General features: G+C 41.7%; 1 protein-coding gene across 1 annotated transcript in view; it reads right to left on the bottom strand.

The window, feature by feature from the left end:
* Nucleotides 1-16,779: 16,779 nt before the first annotated feature.
* ADAMTS2 (ADAM metallopeptidase with thrombospondin type 1 motif 2) overlaps nucleotides 16,780-25,283 on the bottom strand; it is a 236,971-nt gene continuing 228,467 nt past the window's right edge. The window contains exon 21 of the mRNA XM_050794432.1: nucleotides 16,780-20,256. Coding sequence (XP_050650389.1) covers nucleotides 19,799-20,256 — 458 coding nt within the window. The 3' untranslated portion in view covers nucleotides 16,780-19,798. The remainder of the gene's footprint in view (nucleotides 20,257-25,283) is intronic.

Below are 25,283 nucleotides of genomic sequence, written 5' to 3'. Positions count from 1 at the left end.
ATTTCACTTCGGGTTTACCAAATTAGTATTTTCTTTGAAAATATTCTTGCTTGTAGTTGGTTCCACACAATCTATTTGTAGAGGCCAATTACTAAGTAATTTCAAATGATATTAACTCATCAAATCAACAAGAACTGAGCAGTATCACTAACATCATTGACGCATCAAGAGCCAAGGAAAACCACTTAAAATCATTTGCCATGTTATTTGACTATTGACATCACTTGCTGTGTCCTCAACTCTTCAAATGACTAATGTCACTGGTCTGAAAGTGCCTTCAGATAGAAAGTCAGGAGTATTGAGGGCTCACTTTTGTTTCCCTTCACTTGGGGACTAGAGTTCTGTATTGCACGTTGTCCATTATCTGGAAAAAAAATATTTTTTTCTAGATGTAGGGTTTCTTTCTCTTGGATAGGCTAGTCTAGTAACAGTTTCTCAATCATGGGTGGTAGTGTACATATGCAGAAATAATCCTTAAATTACAATTTTGATAAATGCTATTAAGGAAAACTACGGACTATGATAAGAGCGTTCAATAGAGATGTATCTACCCCAGAGCATGGTGTGAGGTCAGAGTGTGCTTTTGTGAGTAAGTAGCATCAGGCGGAGACCTTGGGGCAGTTGAGAAACAGGACTTGTTGCAGGCAGACAGAAGAGCACATGAGAAGGTGCTGTTCCTTTTTTCCCATCCTTTTTCACCTTTGCATTCCAGTTCCTACAGACCTATCTTCAGACTCACGGATTCGTTCTTTGGCTCTGTCTAGTCTACTGATGAGCCCACCAAAGGCATTCTTCTTTGTTAGCATTTTTCATTTCCAGGATTTTCTTTTCTTTTTTAGAGCTTCCATTTCTCTTTTTATATTACCCATCAATTCTTGCATGTTGTCTATGTATTCGATTACAGCCCTTAATATATTATTGTTATTTTAACTTCTCCATCTGATAACTCCAAAATCTGTGTCATATCTGAGTCTGATTCAGATGCTTGCTTTATCTCTTCAGACTGTATTTTTTTCTTGCCTTTTAGCATGTTGTGTAATTTTTTGTTGAAAGCTGAGCATGCTGTATCTGGTAATAGGAACTGAGGTAATCAGACTTTTACTGCGAGCTTTCGTGTGAATCTCTAGGAGCTAGGCTGTGCTCAATGTCTGCTGTAGCTACAGGTGCCATAGGCGTCAGTTCCCTCTTGTTTCCGTGTGTGTGTGTGTGTGTGTGTATTTTGTTTTGTTTGATTTATTGCTTCCCTGTTGTCTTTGGGATCCCTAAGAATTCCTTCTTAAGTGGAGTATGTTTAAGAAGAATTGCTTCTTAAGTAGAGTATGTTTAAGAAGTATTCCTTCTTAAGTAGAGTATGTTGAGAAGAATTCCTTCTTAAGTAGAGTATGCTTAAGAAGAATTACTTCTTAAAGGGAGTCCTGCACCTCTCTTAGTTGCAATCCACTGTCATTCTTCTGGAGTCCTATTGATATAATAGTACAGTGTTGAGGAGAGGAGGTATATAATAATCTATCATCTTATGATTAAATCTCAGGTTTTTCATGGGTTTCGGTCCCTGGGCTGTGATCTTCAGAGGCATTTCTTAGCTTTTTTTCCATTCCTAGGTGACAGGGTGGAGTTGTCTAATTGCCTTTCTCCCAGGTCAGAAAAGTTTCTAGTAAAATATTGCCCTTGAGGGCAAGCCTTTGTTTCAGAGAACACTCTGGGCATATTTCAAAATGGTAACTTTCCCCAGGCATATTTCAAAATGGTTACTTTTCTCCTACCCCTGCCAGAAGCACAAAGGGATTTTTCTTTGATTTCACTGCGAGAACCTGGTGGGGTTCCTGGAGGTGAACCCCATAAAACTGTGGCCCCAGTCTTACTCTTAAGCCAGTCCATGATCTGCCTCCCACAATGTGTCAGTCATCGTGTAAGTGTTCCTACCAGTTACTGGCTCCAGAAGCTTCTGCTCTTGGTAAGCTGATCTTGCCTGTGATTCTCTGTATCCACCTACTTCTCCAGTTTTCAGGGTGGCAATGTGTCCTGTGACCTCAACTATCTGATGGATCTAGGAGGAATCACTGGTTTTCCGTTTGTTTACCTTTTTGCTTGTTGTGAGGATGTGAGTGATGACTTCCAAGCTCTCTACATGTTTCTAAGCTGGAGCTGGAAGTCTCTCTCCTTAGCTGAGGGTTTGGAAGTGGTCAAGGGGGATATCTGATCAGTCTGCACTCCTTTCCATCAACTTCTCCTTGTAAATGGCTTAAATGCTCTGCTGTTAGACACAGCTGACATCATCTAGCTTGGGCTTTTGCTGATAATGTCTGGGTAAATGTGGCAGACAGAGATCATCCCAAAGCAATGTGTGGGAGGAAGAAATGTATAAGCCATAAACTTCTCCAACGCCATCTTCTCATTGCAGTGTCTGGCTGCTCCAGACCTGAGCTTTGTAAAAAACAAAACAAAAAGACACAACACACACACACACACACACACACACACACCCCAAAATATTTTGCCATGGGCCAACTTGCACCAGTTCAAATCTGCTTTCTCAGGCATTCTCATAGTATTTATGTTGATTCATCATATCAATAATCCCACCTCATTTGGGAGGTTCACCAGAGTTGTTATGGGGAGAAAGAAACTCATGCTATTTCACCATCTTGTATGGAAACCAATAGGTTCAAAATTAAACCTTCCTTGATTTCTGGGAATAAACCTAACTTAGTGCAGCACTTCACCTTTTTATCCACAAATGGATATAGTCTACTGATATTGGGGTTAGGAATTTTGCATCCATGCAATTTTTTTGTGTTTTCCCTTCTGGTCCTTATCTAATTTTGCCATTAGAGTTATGACATCATGGAATAAACTGAGAAGTGCTTCCTTTCCCCATTATTATCTAGAAGAGTTTGTATAACAGAATTATCTACTTCATGAATGGTAACATTTGTCTACTCACATTCTGAGCCTGGTATTTTCTTTGTGGAAATATTTTAAATTTCAAATTTGATTCTTTTTTTTTTTTTTTTTTTTTTTTTTTTTTTTTTTTTTTTTTTTTTGAGACGGAGTCTTGCTCTGTCACCCAGGCTGGAGTGCAGTGGCTGGATCTCAGCTCACTGCAAGCTCCGCCTCCCGGGTTTACGCCATTCTCCTGCCTCAGCCTCCCGAGTAGCTGGGACTACAGGCGCCCGCCACCTCGCCCGGCTAGTTTTTTGTATTTTTTAGTAGAGACGGGGTTTCTCAAATTTGATTCTTTTTATGATTACAATGGTATCAGATTTTCTATTTCTTCTTGTGTAAATTTTATTTTTCTAAGAATTTGTTCATTTTCCATTTTTTGGCATGAACTTGTTTATATTATTTTTTTTCATTAACCTTCTAACTTCTATTCCATGAATTTGTTTATATTATTTTTTCATTAACCTTCTAATTTCTACTTCTTCAATAGTTAAATTCTGTTCCTTATTTCTAAAGTTTTTGTGTATGCATCTGTCTTTTATTCTTCATCAAAATTACCAGAAGTTTGTAAATACTAAGTCAACTTTTGGCTTTGTTAATCCTTTCTTTTTAAGTTTTTTTAAATAATTACATTACATGCTTAATGAACTTAGCTTTTTATTTCCTTCTAATTTCTTTGGTTTTGTTATATTATATAGCTCATTAATTAATTTTCAAACTTTTTATCTAATTTTTGTATCAAGACTATAAGTACTTCTAAGCACTTCCCTGACTAAATTTCATACCATTTTATTTTTTCAGTCAGCTTTCTCAGATTGAATCACAAGTTTTGCTATATGATTGAGTATTTTCTATTTTGTTTTGGTCACATTAAAAACTTTAGTGATATGCTTATTTGTTCAGGGTGTGCATATAGGCATTTAATATGATGAATATAATTTCTCTCAAATTTTATTTCATTACAATTACAGAAAGATGAAGTATGAATATAACAACATTTCCCTAATTACTTGTGAGCACACTTTCAATGATCAATGTGATATCACATCAGTGTGAAACTCTTTAATTTTTCCTATGTTTTACTTGCTTTGCTTATATTTGTTGAAATATCATTTTACACCTGCATATAACAAAAGTTTGGGAAAAATTGGGCAGGGTTTTTGTTGTTTTCCATTTCATTTTTCTTTAATACACTTCTATTTATTTTTATTTCACAATTTTTAATTGGTATGTAATAATTGTACATATTTTGGGGCTACATGTGGTATTTTGATACTGTATATAATATGCAATGATCAAATCAGGGAAATTAGGATATCCATCACCTCAAACACTTTTCTTTGTGTTGGAAAGATTACAATTCTTCTCTTCCTATTTTGAAACGTACAACACATTATTGTTAACAATAATTTTCCTGCTGTACTATTTGAATACTAGAATTTATTCCTTCTATTTAACTGTAGTTTTGTGCCCTTAACCAGCTTCTCTTCATCTTCTCCTACCCACTTCCCTTCCCAGCATCTGATAACCACCATTCTAATCTATACTTCCATGAGATCCACTTTTTTAGTTCCCACATATGAGTGAGAATGTGATATTTGTCTTTCTGTGCCTGGCTTATTTTACTTAAGATAATGACCTCCAGTTCCATACATGTTGCTGGAAATGATAAAATTTTGTTCTTTTTTATGACTGAATAATATCCCATTGTGTATATGTACCACATTTTCTTTAGCTGTTCATCCATTAGGTTAGGTTGATTCCATATCTTGGCTATTATGAATAGTGTTGCAATAAACATGGGCATGCTGATATCTCTTCCCTATAGAGATTTCCTTTCTTTTGGATACATATCAGCAGTGGGATTGCTGGATCATATGGTAGTTCTATTTTTAGTTTTTTGAGGAACCTCCATACCGTTTTCCATAGTGGCTGTACTACTTTACATTCCTACCAACAGTATACGAGCATTTCCCTCTTTCTGCATCTTCAATAGAATTTTTTTTCTGTCTTCCTGATAATGATTATTCTAACTGGAATGAGATGATATTTCATGTGCTTTTGATTTGCATTTCCCTGATGATTAGTGATGTTGAACATTTTTTCAAATACCTGTTGGCCATTTGTATGTCTTCTTTTGAGAAATTTCTATTCAGGTCTTTTGTCCATTTTTAAAATTTAATTTAATTTAATTTGTCCCTCTTCTTCTTTGTGATGGTATTTTTCCATGATTAAATCAGATTATTTGTTTCTTTTTTCTCTATTGAGTTGTTTGAATTTTTTTATTATTGTTGTTATTAATCCTTTGTCTGATGGATAGTTTGCAAATATTTTCTCCCATTCTGTAAGTCTCTTCACTTTATTAATTATTTCCTTTGCTGTGCAGAAGTTTTTTAGATTGATGTAATCCCATTTTTGTTTTGGTTGCCTATATTTATTTTTTATTTCTTATGTATTTAGTTTTTGAGACAGAGTCTCACTCTGTCACCCAGGCTGGAGTGCAGTGGGGCAATCTTGGCTCACTGCCACCTCTCCCTCCTTCAAGTGACTCTCTTTCCTCAACCTGCCAGTAGCTAGGATTACAGGCACCCACCACAACGTCTGGCTAATTTTTGTATTTTTAGTAGAGAGAGGGTTTCACCATGTTAGCCTGGCCGGTCTCAAAACCTGACCTCAAATGATCCACCTGCCTTGGCCTCCCAAAATGCTGGGATTCCAGGCATGAGCCACCATGCCCAACCAGTTGCCTATGATTTTGAAGTCTTACCCAAAAAATCTTTGCCCAGACCAATGTCCTATAATGCTTTCTCAGTGTTTTATTTTAGTTGTTTCATAGTTTTAGGCCTTATGTTTAAATCTTTAATCCATTTTGAGTTGATTTTTGTATATGGTGAAATACAAGGATCTAGTTTTATTCTTCTATGTGTGGATATCTGGTTTTCCCAGCACCATTTATTAAGGAGACTGTCCTTTCCACAGTGTGTGTTCTTGGCTTCTTTATTGAGAAGCAGTTGGCTGTAGGCATGTGAATTTATTTCTGGGTTCTCTATTCTATTCCACTGGTCTGTATATCTGTTTTTATGTCAGTACCATGCCAGTACCATGCTGTTTTGTTTACTATTGCTTTGTAGTATAATTTGAAATCAGCTACTGTGATTCTTTGTTATTCTTGCTCAGGATTGTCTTAGCTATTTAGGGTCTTTTGTGGTTCCATATAAATTTTAGAATTGCTTTTTCTGTTTCTGTGGAGAATGTACTTGGTATTTTGATAAGGATTACATCTGCGGTTGCTTTGGGTAGTATAGACATTTTAACAATGTTAATTCTTCCAATCTATGAGCATGAAATATCTTTCCATTTTTTTGTGTGTCCTCCTCAGTTTATTTCATCAGTGTTTTATAGTTTTTCTTGTAGAGATCTGTCACTTGTTTGGTTAAATTTATTCCTAGATATTTTAGTTTCTGTAGCCATTGTAAGTGGGACTGCTTTCTTGATTTTTTTTTTTTCAGATTGATTGCTATAGCATAGATAAACACTACTGATGTTTGCATGTTGATTTTGTACCCTGCAACTTTACTGTAAGTTCTTACGTAAGTTCTAAAGTTTTTTGGTGGAGTCTTCAGGTTTTTTTACATATAAAATCACGTCATCTGCAAACAAGTAATTTGACTCCTTCCTTTCTAATTTGGATGCCCTGTATTTCTTTCTCTTGCCTAATTGCTCTGGCTATAATTTCCAGTACTATATTCAATACAAATGGTGAAAGTGGGCATCCTTGTCTTATTCCATATCTTAGTGGGAAGGATTTCAGTTTTTCCCCTGTGTGGCTTAAAACATCCTATAGATATAACAAATTATTTTAAATAGTTATTTTAAACCAACCTATCTCTGATCATACAAAAAGGAAAGAAAGAAAAACCCTGTACACATTAACTCTTTTCCCCCATTTTGAAGTTTTGATGTCACAATTTGCATTTTATGTTGCCTATCTTTTAACAAATTGTAGTTATTATTTTAAATAGTTTTGTCTTTTAGTCTTCTTAGTAAATATATAAGTAGTTTACATATCACGATTATTACATTAGTATAACAATCATATTAGTGTCCTTTTCTTTTGGTTTGAAGAATCCCTTTAGCATTTTTTTATAGGTCCAATCTAGTAGCAATCAATTGCCCCAGCTTTTGTTTGTCTGGGAAAGTCTTTATTCCTCCTTCATTTCTGAAAGATAGCTTTTCTGGGTATGGTATTCTTGTTTGGCAGATTTTTTTTCCCTCTTCAGAGTGGAAATACATCTTCCTACTCCATCCTGGCCTGTAAAGTTTCTACTGAGAAGTCTTCTACCAGGAATATTTGATCTCTCTTATATGTTATTTGCTTCTTTTCTCTAGCTACTTTTAGAATCCCCTCTCTATGTTGGACCTTTGAGAGTCTGATTATATGTCTTGGAGTATTCTTATTTGGGTTGAATCTGATTGCTGACCTTTGGTCTTCATGTACTTGAATATTTATATATTTCTCCAGGTTTGGGAAGTTTTCTATTATTATTTCTTTAAATCAGCTTTCTACCTATTTTTCTTCCTCAGTTCCCTCTTTAAGTCCAATAATCTGAATATTTGCTGGTTTGATGTTGCCTTATAGATCCCCTAAGCTTGCTTTATTCCTTTTCATTATGTTTTCTTTCTCTCTCCTATGTATTTTCAAATAGTCTATCTTTGAGCTCACTGATTCTTTCCTATGTTTGATTAATTCTGCTGTTGATGTTCTCTATTGAAATTTTCATAGTATTTTTCAACTCCAGGATTTCACTTTTTTTTTTTTTTTTTTTTTGAGACAGTGTCTTGCTCTGTTGCCCAGGCTGGAGTCCAATGGCGCAATCTTGGTTCACTGCAACCTCTGCCTTCTGGGTTGAAGCAATTCTCCTGCCTCTGCCACCTGAATAGCTGGCATTATAGGCATGTGCCACCATGACCAGCTAATTTTTGTATATTTAGTAGATACAGGGTTTCACCATGTTATCCAGGCTGGTCTCAAACTCCTGACCTCAAGTGATCCACCAGCCTCAGCCTTCCAAAGTGCTGGGATTTCAGGCGTGAGCCACCACGCCTGACCGATTTCGCATTAAAAAAAATTTGTTTTAATCTTTCTGTTACATTTTCTGGTACATTTCTGAATTAATCCTATGTGTTTTCGTGAAGTTTGTTGAGCTATTTAGAACAGCTATTTGGAATTCTTTTTTTTTTTGTTTTGTTTTTGAGACAGAGTCTCGCCTCTGTCACCTAGGCTGGAGGGCATGGGCTATCTTGACTCACTGCAGCCCCTGCCTCCTGGGTTCAAGTGATGCTCCTGCCTCAGCCTCCCGAGTAGCTGGGACTACAGGTGTGTGCCATCACGCCCGGCCAATTTTTGTATTTTTAGTAGAGATGGGATTTCACCATGTTGGCCAGGATGGTCTCGATCTCCTGACCTTGTGATCCGCCCACCTCAGCCTCCCAAAGTGCTGGGATTACAGGCGTGAGCCACTGCGCCCAGCCTGGAATTCTTTATCTGAGACATTATACATCTTCATCACTTTAGGGTCTGCCTCTGGCACCTTGTTTTCTCTGGTTAGGTCATATTTCCTTGAATGTTTTTGAGCTTGTGGATGTGCAACAATGTCTTGCATTTAGGGACTAAATATTTATTTTAGTCTTCACAGTCTGGCCTCATTTGTGCCTGCCTTTCTGCAGAGGGCCTTCCAGGGATTCTGAGCCCACTGACTATTGAGTTCCCTGAGCCTGTGACCACTGTAGCCATCTCAGCACTGGAGGATGCTCTATGCCTGGACTTGCTGTGAGTCTCATGAGGACTTTGAGGTTAATGAAGTTTTGTGTCCCAGGTGGACCTGGGGAAGACCCAAGGAACGGATGTACTGGGACCGTGTGGGAATGCTAGCCAGGGACCTGAGTCTAGAAGACTGTACTGTAGGCTCAGATGGGTGTGCCTCCTAGCAGGTCTTTGCATAGGTAGAATGGGTTCCTTACTGCAACAAGAGGAGCTGGAGTTGAGACTGGGTCCCCTTGGAATCTGCTGTGGGACAGAGGCTGGAGAGCCCCTTATGTTGACCCAGATAGGTAAGCATCTCTCAGCAGATCTCAGTACAGATGGAATAGTTCTCTGATTGCAGTGGGAGGGGCTGGAGCTGAGACTGGTTCCCCTCAGGATCTGTTGTGGGATAAGGTTGGCAAGCCTGTCAGGTCAGGGAAGCTCAGACTCCTGGGATTGAGGTATGAGTGAGTCTCCCTCTGGGTCCTTGTGTGAGCAGCTCAGAGCTAGGACCTACATGGGAATGGTGAGGACTGGAGCTGAGCCACAAGGCAACTTTGAGGTTTACTTCTAAGATGGATATGAGCAGGTAGATGCCTTTCCACCAAGGCACTAGTGTACACAATTCCTTCTGGATCCTTTAACAGATGGTTTTGGTTGCAGGTTCAAAGTCAAACAGTGTGGTAGCCAAAGCCCCTTGGGGGACTGGGCCATTTCTGGGCTGGAACCCAGGAACAAGATTGGTGGAACAGCCAACTGGTGTTAGTCGTCACTCTCAAAATAATCCTCCAAGATCTTGGGCTCCACCAAGATTTCACAAACTCCTATCTGAATCCTGAGGCAGAGAGACTTTGGATTGTGGATAGGTGCAGAATTCTTGTTGTTGTGGGGAATTTGAGCAGGTTACCTTCTATTCTGCCATCTTGGTGACCAGAATTTTCTAATTTTCAATTTTTTTTACCTATGATTATTTAGAGGTATGATTTTTAAATTTCAAATATATATTTTTAGCTAAATGTTTAAATATTGATTTCTAATATCATTACATGTAGTTAAGTTACAATCATTTCAATTTATTATTCTTCTTTAATTGCCCAATATGTTGTCAGTTGTCATAAATATTTCATATGTGTTTGAAAAGAATGGGAGTTGTTCAGTTGTTGGAGGCTCAGAGATATATGTGTTTTCCTTAGATCAAACTTGTTTGTTGTACTACTCAAATTATCTATGTATTATTATTTTTTCTGCTGAGCTATCAATTACTGAGAGACATGTTAAACTTTTTCCCTAGGATGGAGGTTTTGTCAATCTCTCCTTGAGGTTATGACAACTTTTAATATATTAACCAGGTTAATTGAACTTTGACATCTTTATAATATTTATTTGATGACCCTTGTCTATCCAGTAATTTTTTTTTGCCTGAAAATCAAAAGCCCTATATATACAGAATTATGGTGATATACATTAGAAACACTGTAGTTTAAATTGCTTTAGAAATAAAGAAGAAACTGCCACATTTGGGAACTTTGCTAGGAATTTAAATGCCTATTCTCTTTCACCACTAAAACTTTGTGTTACAGGTTTGTCACACATTATTGGAAATGGCACTTAGTTTAATTCCAATTGTTAGAAATAGACAATTTTATATTAAAAGTTGAAATATAGGTTCCAGAAATTACTGATTTGATAATTCAGGCCAAACATCCTGCTGAAAACAGCTAAAAAAGGCAAAAGGCTGAGCAAGAAAAAAAAAAAAAAAAAAAAAAAAACTCTTGAAAGCATCAAATAGCTGAAAGGTGAGTTGGAAATTCTCAGCCAACATCAGGGAGGGGATTGGAATTCAGAGAGGTGAGCCATAGCCACTAGAAAACTTAAACAATCATATGAACCAACTTGACCTGACACCCCCAGAACACTTTAGCCAACAACAGCAGGATATGCACTGTTTTCAAACACATACGAGCCATATACCAGGCCACTTACAAAGTCTCAATCATTTAAAAGGATTGAAATAACACAAAGTATGCTTTTCTGGCCACAATGATATTAAAACAAAAACAGGAATAAAATGGGCCTGGGCACAATGGCTCATGCCTGTAATCCCAGCACTTTTGGGAGGCTAAGGTGGGCAAATCACTTGTCAGGCGTTTGAGACCAGCCTGGCAACCCCATCTCTACTAAAAATACAAAAAATTAGCCAAGTGTGGTGGCGCATGCCTGTAATCCCAGCTACTCAGGAAGCTGAGGCAGGAGGATCACTTGAACCTGGGAGGCAGAGGTTGCAATGAGCCGAGATTGCACTACTGCACTCCGGCCTGGGCAACAGAGTGAGACTCTGTCTCAACAACAATAACAAAAAAAAAAAAAAAAAAAAAAGAAGAAGAAAGAAAGAAAGAAAATTGGGACATACCCAAGTATTTTGAAAATTAAAAACAATTTTTAAATAATCCACGAGAAGAAGAGCAAACTAACCCAAAGCAAGAAGAATATATTAAGGATGCAAATGAAAATCAGTGCGGTAGAAAATCAAAAAGCAGGAGAGAAAAATCAGTGAAACAAAAAGTTGCTTCTTGGAAAAGACCAACAAGATTGAAAAACCTTTAGCTAAAGTAAGAAAAAAGGTAAAAAACACAAATGCATAAATAATGAGTGAATATGGGGATGTCATTACTGACCCTACAACAGTTGAAAGGATTATAAGGGAATACCAGGAAAAACTGTATGGCAACAAATTAGACAACTCAGATGCAATGGAAATTTCTAGAAAGACACAAACTACCAAAAGTAATTCAAGAAGAAGAAATATAAAATCTTAATAGACTTATAATAAGCAAAAAAAAAATTGAATTCATAATATAAAATCTGGCCACAAAGAAAAGCTTGGGTCAGAGGTGTTCACTGGTGGTCTATCAAACATTTACGACAGAAGTAATATCATTTCTTCACAAACTCTTCCAGTAGAAGGAATAGGAAGGACCACTTCCCAATTTATTCTATGAGGCCAGTGTTACCCTGAAACCAAAGCCAAAGACATCATGGGAAAACTATAGAATATAGGTACAAATGCCCTTAACAAAATATTAGCAAAACAACTTTAGGAACAGAGAAAGAGAATTATATACCATGACCAACTGGGATGTATCTGTGGAATGCAAGGTTGATTTAACATCTGAAAATCAATTAATATAATAGACAATATTAATAGGATAAAGGACAATTTATGTGATTACCTCAGTAGATACAAAAAAACATATTTGATAAAATCCAATACCCATTCATGATAAAAAAAAAACACCTCTCAATAAATTAGGAATAGAAGGCACCTTCCTCAATGTAATGAAGTGTATCTGTAAGAAGCTTACAGCTAACATCATACTTAATGGTGAAATACTGGATGCTTTTCCCATAAAATGAGGAATAAGGCAAGCAGGTGTGCTCTTGCCATTTCTAGTCAGCATTGTAGGGAAGTTCTAGCCAGTCCAATAATAAAAAAGAAGGCAGTCCAGATCGAAAAAAGATAAAAAAAAAAATGTATTTATTCACAAATATGAAGAAAATACCAGGATGGGCACGTGGTTCATGCCAGTGGTACCAGCACTTTGGGAGGCCAAGGTAGATGGATTGCTTGAGTCCAGGAGTTTGAGACAAACCTGGGCAACATACAAAACCCTGTGTCTACAAAAACAAAACAAAACCAAAATAGCCAGGCATGGTGGCATGCACCTGTAGTCCCAGCTACTTGGGAGGCTAGGGAGGGAGGACTGCTTGTGTCCAGGAGGTTGAGGCTGCAGTAAGCTGTAATCATGCCACTGCATTTCAGCCTAGGCAAGACCTGTCAGAGCGAGACCCTGTCTCAAAAGGAAAAGAAAAGAAAATACTGAGGAATCCATTAAAAAAAAAAAAAAAAAAAAAAAAACAAAACCCAGCTACTAGAACTAATAAACACGTTGAGTACATTTGAGGACCCAGGATTAAGACACAGAAAGCAACTGTACTTCACTATACTAGCAATGACTAATATGAAAATGAAATTAATAAAACTAGTCCATCAAAGAGAATAAAATGCTTAGGAGTAAACTTAACAAAAATGTGTAAGACGTGTATGTTGAAAACTATAAAACACTGCCTGAGAGACATTAAAGAAAATCTAAATAAATCGAAAGACATTTCATGTTCATAGACTGGAAGACACAATATTGTTACGTATCAGTTGTTCCCTGATTGATCTAATAAATTCAATGTGACTTTTCTCACATTCCAGTAGGCCTTCTTGCAGAATTGACAAGATGACTTAAATACTTATATGGAAGTGCAAAAGACCCCAAAGAGGCCAAACAATTTAGAAAAATAACAAAGTTAAAGGACTTCATACTCCCTGATTTCAAAGCTTACTAAAAGTTACAGTAATCAAGATAGTTGTGACATGAATGCAAGGAAAGATGTAGATCAATGGAACAGAACTGATTTAAAAATAGTTCTTCATTTGTGATCACTTGATTTTTATCAACATACCAAGGAAATTTTATAGGGAAAAGAGCCTTTTCAACAAATGATGTTTGTTTTCAAAAAATTATGCAACAAAATGACAATCGGATAAAGATGAATTTAGACCTTCATGTCACAACATACATACAAATTAAATCAAAATGGACCGTTGGCCTAAACATAAGAGCTAAAACGATTATGCTTTTAGAAAAACAAGGGAATCTTCATGGCCTTCAGCAATTTCTTGGCAAAAGGGTAGTTTTATCAACACACAGCTATACCATGTTTGCATATCCAGATGCAAAAAGAGCAACGTGTATCCAAACTTCACTTTAGATACAAAAATTAACTCAAAATACAGACAGAAATGTAAAACCTAGGAATATAAAACTTCCAGAACAAAACATAGAAGAAAATCTTTGTGACCTTAGGTTGGGTGAAGATTTCTTGGATACAATATGAAACACAGTCTATAATAGAACAAATTGATAAACTGAACTCTAGTAAAATTAAAAACTTCTGCTCTTAGGAAGACACTGTTAAGAGAATAAAAAAAGAATAAAAATACAAGCCACGAACTGGGAGAAAATATTTGCAAAGCATATTTTTGGTAAATTACTCATAATATGTAAAGAAATCTCCAAACTAAATAAGAAAATTTAAAAAACCTAATAAAAATTTGGCAAGGTTTCACAGATGCCTCACCATATATGCACATATACATGACAAATAAGGGCATGAAAAGATGTGTCCATCAACTGGTAAATAAACAAAGTAAATATATCTGTACAATGGACTACTCCTCAGTAATAAAAGGGAATGAACTATTGATGTACTCAGTAACACGTATGAATCTAAAACATTATGCTGATTGAAAGCAGAGAGTAGATACTTTAATTTCATTTTATGAAACTCAAACGCGTTAGTTTCATTTTATGAAACTCAAATGAGAGACCTGTGGCTGCCTGGGGATAGCAGTGAAGGGGAGAAGATTACAAAGGAGCAGAAAGAAATTTGGGGGGTGATGGATAGGTTCTCTTTTTTTGTTCTTTTTTGAGACAGAATCTTGCTCTGTTGTCCAGGCTGGAGAGCAGTGGTGTGATCTCAGCTCACTGCTGCAACTTGCACCTCCTGGATTCAAGCAGTTCTCCCTGCCTCAGCCTCCCGACTAGCTAGGATTACAGGCACCCGTCACAACACATGGCTAATTTTTGTATTTTTAGTAGAGATGGGGTTTCACCATGTTGGGCAAGCTGGTCTCGAACTCCTGGCCTCAAGTGATCCACCCGCCTCGGCCTCCCAAAGTGCTGGGATTACAGGCGTGAGCCACCATGCCTGGTCGGTTCTTTATCTTGATTGTGATGATGGTTTCCCACTTAGATACATGTTTCAAAATTTGTCAATGTATATACCCAAATATGTGCAGTTTATTAGATGTCAATTATACCTCAAAACTATTTTTAAAAATTGGGTATGCATTTTATGTATATTTGCTTCTTTATTTCATTTTTCTATAAATTATTCTTTATTCATCCACAGTAAAATAAAAACAGTACGTGGCTTCAAAACTAACAGAAGGTTAAAATGGAATGGGGAAAAAAGCAGCCAATCCAAAGGAAGGAGAGAGAAGTGGAGAAATAACACAGAACGGTCAGGAGGAACGGAGAGCACAGAAGGCAGCCAGAGGGTGCTGGCCGCAGGGATGGCATTAGAGATAATGAACTAAATGGTCCAATCAAAGGATTAAAATGTTGGGCTGTATTAAAACTGATATGTCTACAAAGCTCAAATAGAGCACATAGGATACAGAAAATTTGAAAGTCAAGGAGAAGTTATATCATGCAACCTCTCACTAAAAGAAAGCTGATTTAGCTATACTGGACTAACATTGGGGGAAATTTTCAAGACAAGTTATTTCTGGGAATAAAATCAGTCAATTCATTAAGACAAAAGGATGATGTCACCAAGAAGATAACAATTAGAAATGTTTATGTTCTAAATGTGGTTTCAAATAGTAAAAAGCTTGTTCTTTAAAACAAGGGGAAAAAGGGGCCAGGTGGCTGTGGCTCCCGCCTGTAATCCCAGCACTTTGGGAGGTCAAGGCAGGTGGATCACCTGAGGTCAGGAGTTCAAGACCAGCCTGACCAACATAGCAAAACCCTGTCTCTACTAAAAATACAAAAATTAGCTAGGCATCGTTGTGGGCGCCTGTAATCCCAGCTACACTGGAGGCTGAGGCACAAGAATCCCTTGACCCAGGAGGCAGAGGTTGCAGTGAGCTGAGACCGTGCCAGGCACTCCAGCCTGGGCAACAGAGCCAGACTTGGTCTCAAAAATAAATAAATAAATAAATAAATATAAAAGAAGGGTAAAAATGGACAAAACTGCAATTGAAATGGGAGAAATAGTAAAATCCATGATCAGTGGAATCTACTGAAACAACCTTCTGGCTGGGTGCGGTGGCTCACGCCTGTAATCCCAGCCCTTTGGGAGGCCAAGGAGGGCTGATCACCGGAGGTCAGGAGTTCAAGACCAGCCTGGCCAATGTGGCAAAACCCCATCTCTACTAAAAATACAAAAATTAGCTGAGCGTGGTGGCACGTGCCTGTAATCCAAGCTACTCAGGAGGCTGAGGCAGGAGAATTGCTTGAACTCAGGAGGTGGAGGTTGCAGTGAGCCAAGATGGCGCTATTGCGCTCCAGCCTGGGTGACAAGAGCGAAACTCCCTCCAGAAAAACAAACAACAACAACAAAGCAAACAAACAAAAAAACCTAACTTTCTATCAAACTGGTAGAACAAGGAGACAACAAAATCAAGATACAAAGTATTTCAATAACAAATCAACAAATTTGACATCATGGGCATGTATAGATAATATCCCCAACAACCGCCAATTCCCTGTTCTTTTGGAATGCATGGGAATACTTACAAAAATTGGGACAGAAGAAATCTCCTCTGCCCTGCTACCCCTGCTCTCCCTCTACCTGCTGATAGCAACAAAGGCCGGAGATAAGGGAGTTTTCTTTAGAAGTGGAACACGAAGTATAAGTTGGGTGACCAAATTTAACAAATAACAACACAGGATTCTCAGTTAAATTTGCATTTCAGAGAAACAAAAAATAATTTCTTAGAATAAATATGTCCCATTTTCATGCTAAAAAAAAAGTGTGTGTGTTGTTTCTCTGAAATTCAAATTTAACTGTGCATCTAGTATTTCTTCTGGAAACCCTAATCACAGGAGAGAAGGGATTGTCATCAGGGAGGAGATGTCTGGAGACTCTTCATCTCTTCCCTGAACTGAAGGTTTGGTTGCGGCCCTTGGCTCAGTCATGTGACGTGGAGAGCCGATCCATGGGGAGCTAGGAGAGGGAACCTTTCTTCCGGGTGCCTTCTGCCCTTTGCATGGTTCTCCCTTCAGCAGCCGTGGCTCAGTGCTCCCCAGCGCCCTGACCTCTCAGCCTTGTGAAGGCAGCACATCCTTCCATTCCACCCACGTTCCAGCCAGGCACGGGCACAAGTGTAATCAAGACAACAACAAACGCAGGCATGATTTGCAAAAACACAGACATTTTAACTTTAATAAGTTATAAAAGTAAGGAGTCAAATTTTACATTACAGAACAAAAATGTATTGATTGCTGTATCGGTAAGCCAGAATTTTGTGATTTGAGTTCAGCACCTTGATTCAGTATGGCGGCTACCTGTCATACAGGAGGGAGGAGGAATGTAGTGCTTCATCTGCTAAGATGTTGCTATTGAGCACCATTTATATACTCAAAACAAACAGAAAAACCTTAAAATACAAACGAAAGGCTTATACATGAAATTCCATGGGTTTTCCAAAAGGAGTAAATCAGAGAACTGGGTCCCACAAACCTAACACGAGTCTGCCCACTAATGAGAAGTGTGTCAGGGACACTGTTGCAGATTTTCTAGTGCAGCGGAAGGTCTGAGTCTCATCATGCGGTTAGAAACTCAGCTGGAAGACATCTGTCTGCCTCCTCTGGGCGTCAGGAGCCTCTCAGATGCAGAAGCTGGCTTGCGAAGATCAAGACTGTCACTGAGCCGGTTCTCCAAGTGGTCCCCAGCTCAGAGGAGATTTGCATCGTTTCTCAGAGCCCAGTCAACGTTGCCATTCCTTGGACAGAGAGACTTCTGAGGACCATCCGGCTCTAGAGGACTCTTTTGATACATGGCTCAAGGATTGAGGATGGCATAGAGGGTCATGGCTGTCAGTCCCAGAGGGCACCTTGCTCCCTTCAGCAGAAGACAGATGCCCAGGGAATGCCCCAGCTGGGCCTCTTCCCAAAGGCTTCCAGCCTCAAGCCAGGAAGCCCTGATCTGCTGAGATCTGGGAATGGAGTGTTCCCATCCAGAGGCCCCTAAGCTGGGTAAACCGAGTCACACTGTCTGCCTAGTGTTAGTCCTGAATTTCCTCCATATCCTAGGACAGACCCAAGTAAGAACCGCCCAGTTCTTCAGCCTGTGAATAGCACCAACTGTCCTGGGTTCAACCAACAATGGAAAGCCTCGGGCTCCATTTCCTAATTACAGAGGCAGGATTGCACACATGCCCTAAACCACATCTTCTTAAGGAAGGGGTACTATGCGAGATACTCACAAAGGTTTTCTCCAGTTTGGTTCTCCAGGAGACACAGGGACAGTGCGCAGCATGTGTGGGATGCAGTGACGGAGGGCGGGAGGCTAGCCATCAGGTGGAGGCTGAAGCATCAGCCCAGATTCTGTCCTTGCTGGTTCCTACATCGTCATTTTGTCCCTTGGATCATACACACAGACCCACCCACACATGTGCAGCCTCAGACAAACATATTTAGCACCTCAAAACTCAGTAGAAGGTAGGCACTATGCTATTATCCTGAGCCTCATCCATATAATGGGGAAACAAACAATAACAAATTCTCGAAGAATGAGGATTGGTGAGAGTACACAGCCTCTAGAAGTTTCTTAAACAGGAAAAGCTTAAGAATTATGTCAGGCTAAGCCCAGCTAAGGAGCTAATGTGCCCCTGGGTCTTGTAATCCTGGAAAGTTTAAGCTTCACTTTCATAAAATACCAATGCGGTGAGAGGTAAAACCGATCCACTCTTCTCCCATCCGCCCCCACTCCCTTCCTCCTATTTCTCTCTTACTTGCATCTTGCTCACAAAGCACCATGCTCTGGAAAACAGGAGCTATGAAAGTTTTCAAGGAGCAAAAGATAATGTAGGCTCTCCCCATCTCCCACCCTATGCCCCCATCAGAGGCCACATTTTGTGGTCACTGCTGGGGTCTGGAGCTTCTAAGAGACAGAGGCGAGAGTGGGGCAGGGCTGGACAGGGAAAGCCCATTCCCAGCAAGCAAGCAAAGCCCACAAAGCCCAGGATCCCAGAATCCTTAGGCTTGGCCATAGGGAGATTCCAGGCCCTTGAACTGCTCACTGAACCTTCCCAGTGGAGCACATGCCTCCCTCATCCTTCTCAGGTACTTGGGGAGGGAAGAGGCTCTCTGGGGAGCCCTGAAGCCAAGGTGGCCAGGGAAGAATGCAGGAGCTCTTCCCCCAGAGCCTGGAAGGCAGCCAGCAAGGCCAGGACTAGTGGACAGGGGAGAGGCCTGGGAGGACACCCCACTGTTTTCTTGGCATGGACCCTGTTTAGACCTATCCTTATGTCCCGTTATAGGATTCTCATTACTTTCGCGGGTGAAGAGGACAGCTGCACAGCTCAGACTCGGTGGAGACATTCAGATGCAATACAACATGAGCACCAAATAGGTCAGATGGCCTTTAGTTCTTAATTAGCAAGACTGCATCAGACCAAGCGGAGGCCTCCTTAAAATATTCTGAGTTGACCTTTAAAGATTGAGTGTTTTCATTCATGTGAAAATCTAGACTTCTTCCGACAAAGGACACCGTCTGGCAAGGCCAGGGAGAGCGGAGCAGAGATGAAGAGACATACAGATTTCACAGTGGCAGCAACGGCCAGAGCCAACAATCAGCTCCAGGTGAGTGTGGCTGTCAGGGTGGCCATGGTCCCCAGCGGGCCACTACACTCACCCTGGTCACCTGCCTGGCCCTGGAAGACCATTTGAGTTCATCACCTCCACTTCATTGTACTCATCTTGGCAACTGGTCAGTTATGCAGTAAATCACCATTTCTCCTAAGAGTCCCACAGGCTGTGTCTGGGGATCACTAGGGAATGTCATGCATCACCGCCAAGGAAAGGATGATTCCCAATCACTGCTTAGCAACTTGGGGCCTATTTTGTTTCTCTCAGAGTGATCCCTCTTGCCCTGCCCTCACTGACAGAGGCTGTAGAGCCTCTATATTCCTCTCCACTCCACACCCGACACCACTGCAGGATTTGGTCGCTCCCGGGCTGGGAAGCACGTGTGCTAACCTAGTTACCACATGCTCACGCCTATCTTCCTTACATCATTCCCCCTCTTTGTTTTCTCAAAACCTTTTGGAATCAGGAATTTTGACTTCATCTCCATGACACAGGATTTGCTATCCCATGGAATATCTCTATAAGCAAGAAAAAATGCTAGTGATGCTATCTTTCCATTTTATTAGAACTTTCCGAGCATCTCTTTCTTCCGCATCTCGTCAATGAGCTCTTGGATTCTTTGGTTTCTGGTCTTTTCATATGGGCTTGGTCGTCGAGGGATTAGGTTGGGTGGCTGGACTTCATCTTCTAGGCCATGAATTTTGTAGGGTTCATCTACAGCATTGGTTTCTGGGTGATCCTCTGTGGCATTGGTGCTGGAGGCATTGAGAGGGACATCCAGGGGGGTGCTTGGTGATGGCTGCACCTCCGTGACTACAGTGGGCACTGGGAGGGTGGGCATGAACACATCAATGTCGTTGTGCTTCCCAGGCGGTGGCTGTGTCCTGCCCTCCACGCTGGTGAGGTTGTTGTGCAGGTCACAGGACTTGCAGCACAGCTTGTTGTAACCTGGGATGGAGCAGTAGCGAGACAAGACTTCCATCCTACAGAATATTGACTTGTCGCCTTGGCAGTGGCCCTCTGAAAGAGAAAAGTGGGACAGATAACCAAAGGACAAGATAAGGGGGACTTTGTTCCCCCACAGGGTGCAGCTTGCTGGAGGAGGCATATGGAAGAGCCCAGAGACAGCACAGAGGCAAGTGAGCCCAGGCAGAAAGTCTGTGTGGGTTCAGTGTCAGAGCATTCCCAGAGCAGGCAGCGTCCAGGGACCCCTGCCCTGAAGTGCTGACACACAAGCTGTGAGCAAGGCTTCCCTCTTCCAAGCAGGCCCCAGCTGAACCTGGATGTTTCAGTGTCTCTTAAAGTTTGAGAAAGAAATGAGGCCTGTTTGTTCTTACAGAGTGATTCCAAACTCATCTTAAGGAATAGGACATCATCACATCTTCACATTTGACATCCCAATGGTAACCCCAATGAAATTTTGTGGCAAGGCTTGACTCTACAATAATCTATAAGTAGTAACTATAACAAAATTAAACCTAGAAGAGTCAATTCCTAAGACCCAGTATAGCAAATCCCAGTGCTGCTGTGGCCCTGCCATGCTCCACAACTCCCTTATGTTGCTCTCGTTCTGACTCAAATGCCCCAGATGATCTTTTAACTGAACAAAGCCTAAGGGAAAGTTAAAAATCACCCAAACCTGCATGGGCTCTCTTACACTTGCCTCAACTTACCTGACAGCCTCATGTTCAGCCTCTGCTCCATCCCCCTACGGCACCACCACCTTGCGCATCCAGCCATTTCCCAAAGAAACATGCTGCCCTCACATAGATTAATCCTTCCACCCTGCACATCCTTCTCTTTCCTTTCCACCCAAGAAATTGGTCATCTGTGGTCCAGCTTGCATGGAGGGCCCCCACTCTCCACAGACGCCACCATTATCTCTCACTTTCCACCCAGCCGTCTTCTCTCTGGCCCATCTCGACCTCTGTCTGCAGCTACGTTCATCGCCTCTTCTTTTGCTCACTCTCTCTTTACCCTCTGTCTTCTTCCCAAGTTTTCACCCCTTCCCTCTCCCCACCTCCTCATTCCACAACACAAAAATTAAGATTATTTTTAAAAATTCACTCAAGAAGAAAGAATAAGTCATGTTACAGGAAATACTCAATCCACTATAAATTCCTAATCACTGACCTCCGTGAGCCCAACACCACCTGTTATGGTCTCTCCTCAGCAGCTCTCTACTCTCCACAGTGATGACTTCAGACCTTTCCCACACTAACGCCTGATGTGCCCTCCTTTTCCCTCACTCTCCTTAGTTGAACTCATCTACTATTGAAAGGAAGGAAGGAGGGAGAGGGTGAAAGGAAGGAGTAACTGAAGGAAGGAAAGGAAGGAAAAAAGGAAAGGGAGGGAGGGACAAAAGGAAGCAAGGGAGGGAGAAAGGGTCAGGCACTGGATGGGAGCCACATCTTACAGTTATACACCAACATATGGCACCATCTACACCTGAAGCTGTCCAACCCGTTGAAACTCCCCACAATAACAGACAAGACCCCCCTCCTCCCATCGAGGGCCAGTGGTTCTGATGTTCTCCTGCTTCTTAATGGCCACTGCTCCAACCTGTAATTTTCCCTTAGAAGCTGGTGACAGACCACCAGCCCCAAACCCCTGAAGCTTCAGACTTGCTACAAGCCAAATCCACTAAGCGCCTGTGGGTCCCAAAAGCCTCTGAGACCCAACCCCTGCAGCGTGAGCTTAGGGCTTCTGCTGCACCCCCCCACCCCCCGTCTCGGTGCATGGTGTTTCAGGAACACAAGCCAAATACCTGGGTGCCCTGTCCTAGACACTCTCAGATATGCCCTTGTTCCTCCCCCTCTCCCACCTCCACCCTGGCTGAGCGACCTCTTGGCTGCACTATGGGAGGGGTCTGTGTCCATTCTTTACCCATGTCATCTAGCTATCCTGCTTCAGTCAGAATGCTGTTTTCTCACTGAAGATGTGACCACGGCACACTCCCCCCACCCCCTGCCCTCACTTGAAGCCCCTAACCTGTCCCCTTCACCTCTCCAGCCTCCCTCTGGCCTTAGACTCCTTGCTCTGCATGGACCTCCTTCTGGCCACAGGGTCTTTGCACATGCAATGCCTCTGTCCTGCCTCCAGCTACCAGCCTTCCTCCTTCAGGGGCAGCGGGAGCACATCTTCCTCAGGCAGGCATCGCCTGACCTCCTTGAGCAGGTCTCTGCAGCACACGGTCTCAGCGGCTGTGCCTTCCCAGATGCAAGATTGCTCACATCTAATTTTCAGATACGTGACTAGTGCCAGACATTTTCATTATCCTGAAAGCTCCGAAGGGCAGAGCCCCAGAGCCTAAAACAGTGAACCAAATAATGCATAAAGGCATAAAAAAGATAAGATATGAAACAGATCAATGTGAATAACTGAGGAAGTTCAAAACAGGTAAATTTTGAACCTAAAAATAGCAAAGCTCTAGGCAAGAAGAACGCAGAGAGGCCCATGCATCAGAGGGCGCCCAACTTTGGCCCTGAGCTTCTAAGCAGCCAAAATAAGGAGAACACATGACTGGCTGCAGGTCCACCATGAAAAGGGAGTTAAAACCCATCAGCCATCAGGAGAAGTGTGGGTCTCCCTGACACTGAGCCCAAGAACCATGCTCACAATGCCAGGGAGGAAGGGGGAGGGCCTGGTGCCCAGGGGAGATGCCAGAAGTCAAATCGGAAGATCCTGAGATGTGGCTGTCAGGATTTTGCAACTGGCAGAAGGCGCTTCTCAGATAAAACTCTTACACAGATGCCCAATATATGACACAGATAGACTCAGACATGATGGTGTCAGACATGATGGTGCTGTTTGACGGTGGGTGGAGGAGACACAGGGCTCCCGTCCCTGCCCCAACCCATCCTCTCCAGCAGCCTGGGAGGCTGAAGGTGTGAAACACTGAGCCCCACCCTCAGGGGAACACCAGGGGTCCTGGATAAGAGCTGATGGCAGCCTCCCCACCCCCTACCCCACAGGCTTTGACAAAGGAGGGAACCTGGGCCTGATGGTGCTGGGAGGGACACCCCGGCCGCACACTGTCCCCTCTCCTGTTGCCCGTGCTTTTTCCTTCACACAAGTAAGGCTGGTATTACACATTTATCCACATCTCCACTCCCTCACTGTCTTCCCCACCAGGCTGGGATCCCTGAAAAGCAGGAATCACATCAACCTGGTACAGTGGTGGGCCACCTATGGCTAGTGTGCCAAGTCCCTCCCTCCACCTGGTTTTGTAAATAAAGTTTTATTGGATCAGGGCCATGCCCATGCATTTCTCTTTTTTTTGAGATGAAGTCTTGCTCTGTCACTGAGGCTGGAGTGCAGTGGCGCGATCTTGGCTCACTGCAACCTCCGCCCCCTGGGTTCAAGAGCCTCCTGAGTAGCTGGGACTACAGGTGTGTGCCACCACGCCCGGCTAATTTTCATATTTTTAGTAGAGACAGCATTTCAGTGTGTTGGCCAGGCTGGTCTCGAACTCCTGACCTTGTGATCCGCCAAGACCTCCCAAAGTGCCGGGATCACAGGTGTAAGCCACTGTGCCCAGCCCATGCATTCCTTATTTGTAGCTGCTTTCCCACTCTAAAGGCAGAGCTGAGTCCCGTGACAGAGACCATGTGGGCTCCAGTGCCCAAAATATTTACTACTTGGCCCTTCACAGAAAAGACTGACAGATCCTGGGTCAAGTGCATGCCTAGGTCAGAGCTAGGCATGAGAAAGTGCTCTGTAAATGTCCGTAATGTGAGGGGCAGCAGCCCCAGGTGGGGTCCCCCTTCCACCTAGTCTACATACTAGACTTTCTAATTTTTTCTTATTTTTATTTTTATCTTTTTGAGACAGAGTCTCACTCTGTCCCCCAGGCTGGAGTGCAGTGGCGCAATCTCAGCTCACTGCAAGCTCCGCCTCCTGGGTTCACGCCATTCTCCTGCCTCAGCCTCCCTAGGAGCTGGGACTACAGGCGCCGCCACCTCGCTCGGCTAATTTTTTTGTATTTTTGGCAAAGATGGGGTTTCACTGTGTTAGCCAGGATGGTCTCGATCTCCTGACCCTGTGATCCGCCCGCCTCGGCCTCCCAAAGTGCTAGGATTACAGGCGTGAGCCACTGTGCCCGTCCTACATACTGGACCTTCTATGTCTGATTTTCTCCCAACAGTGGGTGGCATTGCTCTTAGTTTTTAAAAATAAAAATACGTCAATGAGTAAATACAAAATTGAAATAAAATCCTGGCCAAGAGCTTGACTATGCAAATATCCCACAAAAAATTCAAAATAGCCTAGAAAAATTTCAAAGCAATCACGACCAACTGATCTGAAAGATACCCCAGGGTTTGTGCATTTTTAAGTATTATCACAGACCACAGAGGAGAGTGACGCGCCTGAGACAATGACTGGCGACGCCTCTCTGCCAAGATGATCACTGTGGTTTTATGATACTTGATCTTCAGCAGTTTCCAGCAGCAATTAAGTAGCGAGACCTATTGTCTTCCAGTGAGTGACAGTCAAGCATTGAGAGTAAACACAGTTTTCATAAACTTAAGTCACTGTGGGCTACTGCCACAATCTTGGCTACACCTGAACAGCACCTGTATTATTATTTGCTTAGTCATATCCTTTAAATCAACTCCTTTTTAAACTTAAAATTTGTTTTAGGAGAAGACCTTATACTACCACCACTCATGGAAAACTACTGCAGTGAACAAAGGTAACCCTAAATAGGAATACAAAAAAAAAAAAAGTTTTAAATCCTTTTAAGTCAATTTCAAAGTCAAACTTTAACTCATCAAATTCTAGAGAGAGACTCCTGCCTGCCAGGCTCTGAGCTGAAGGGAAATGAGCAAATGTGAGAGGCTAAAGCTGGTAGCAAGCAAGGCTTTCTTCCTGAGGTCACGGTAAAGTAGAAAGGGAACTAGGAAGGGACGGCTCAGTGCAGTGCAGCCCGGGCTATGTTTATGCACCACCAAATCACCTTCCATTTCCCATGCTTTGGAAAATGCTGGATGGAGAATACCTCATTCTCATTTCTCAATAAAGGAGTGATGGGCTCAGGCACCCAT

The sequence above is a fragment of the Macaca thibetana genome, chromosome 6 (assembly GCF_024542745.1).
Source record: "Macaca thibetana thibetana isolate TM-01 chromosome 6, ASM2454274v1, whole genome shotgun sequence".
Lineage (NCBI taxonomy): Eukaryota > Metazoa > Chordata > Mammalia > Primates > Cercopithecidae > Macaca > Macaca thibetana.
Note: the sequence above shows the minus strand (reverse complement) of the source record. Positions and strands in the feature narration are given on the sequence as shown.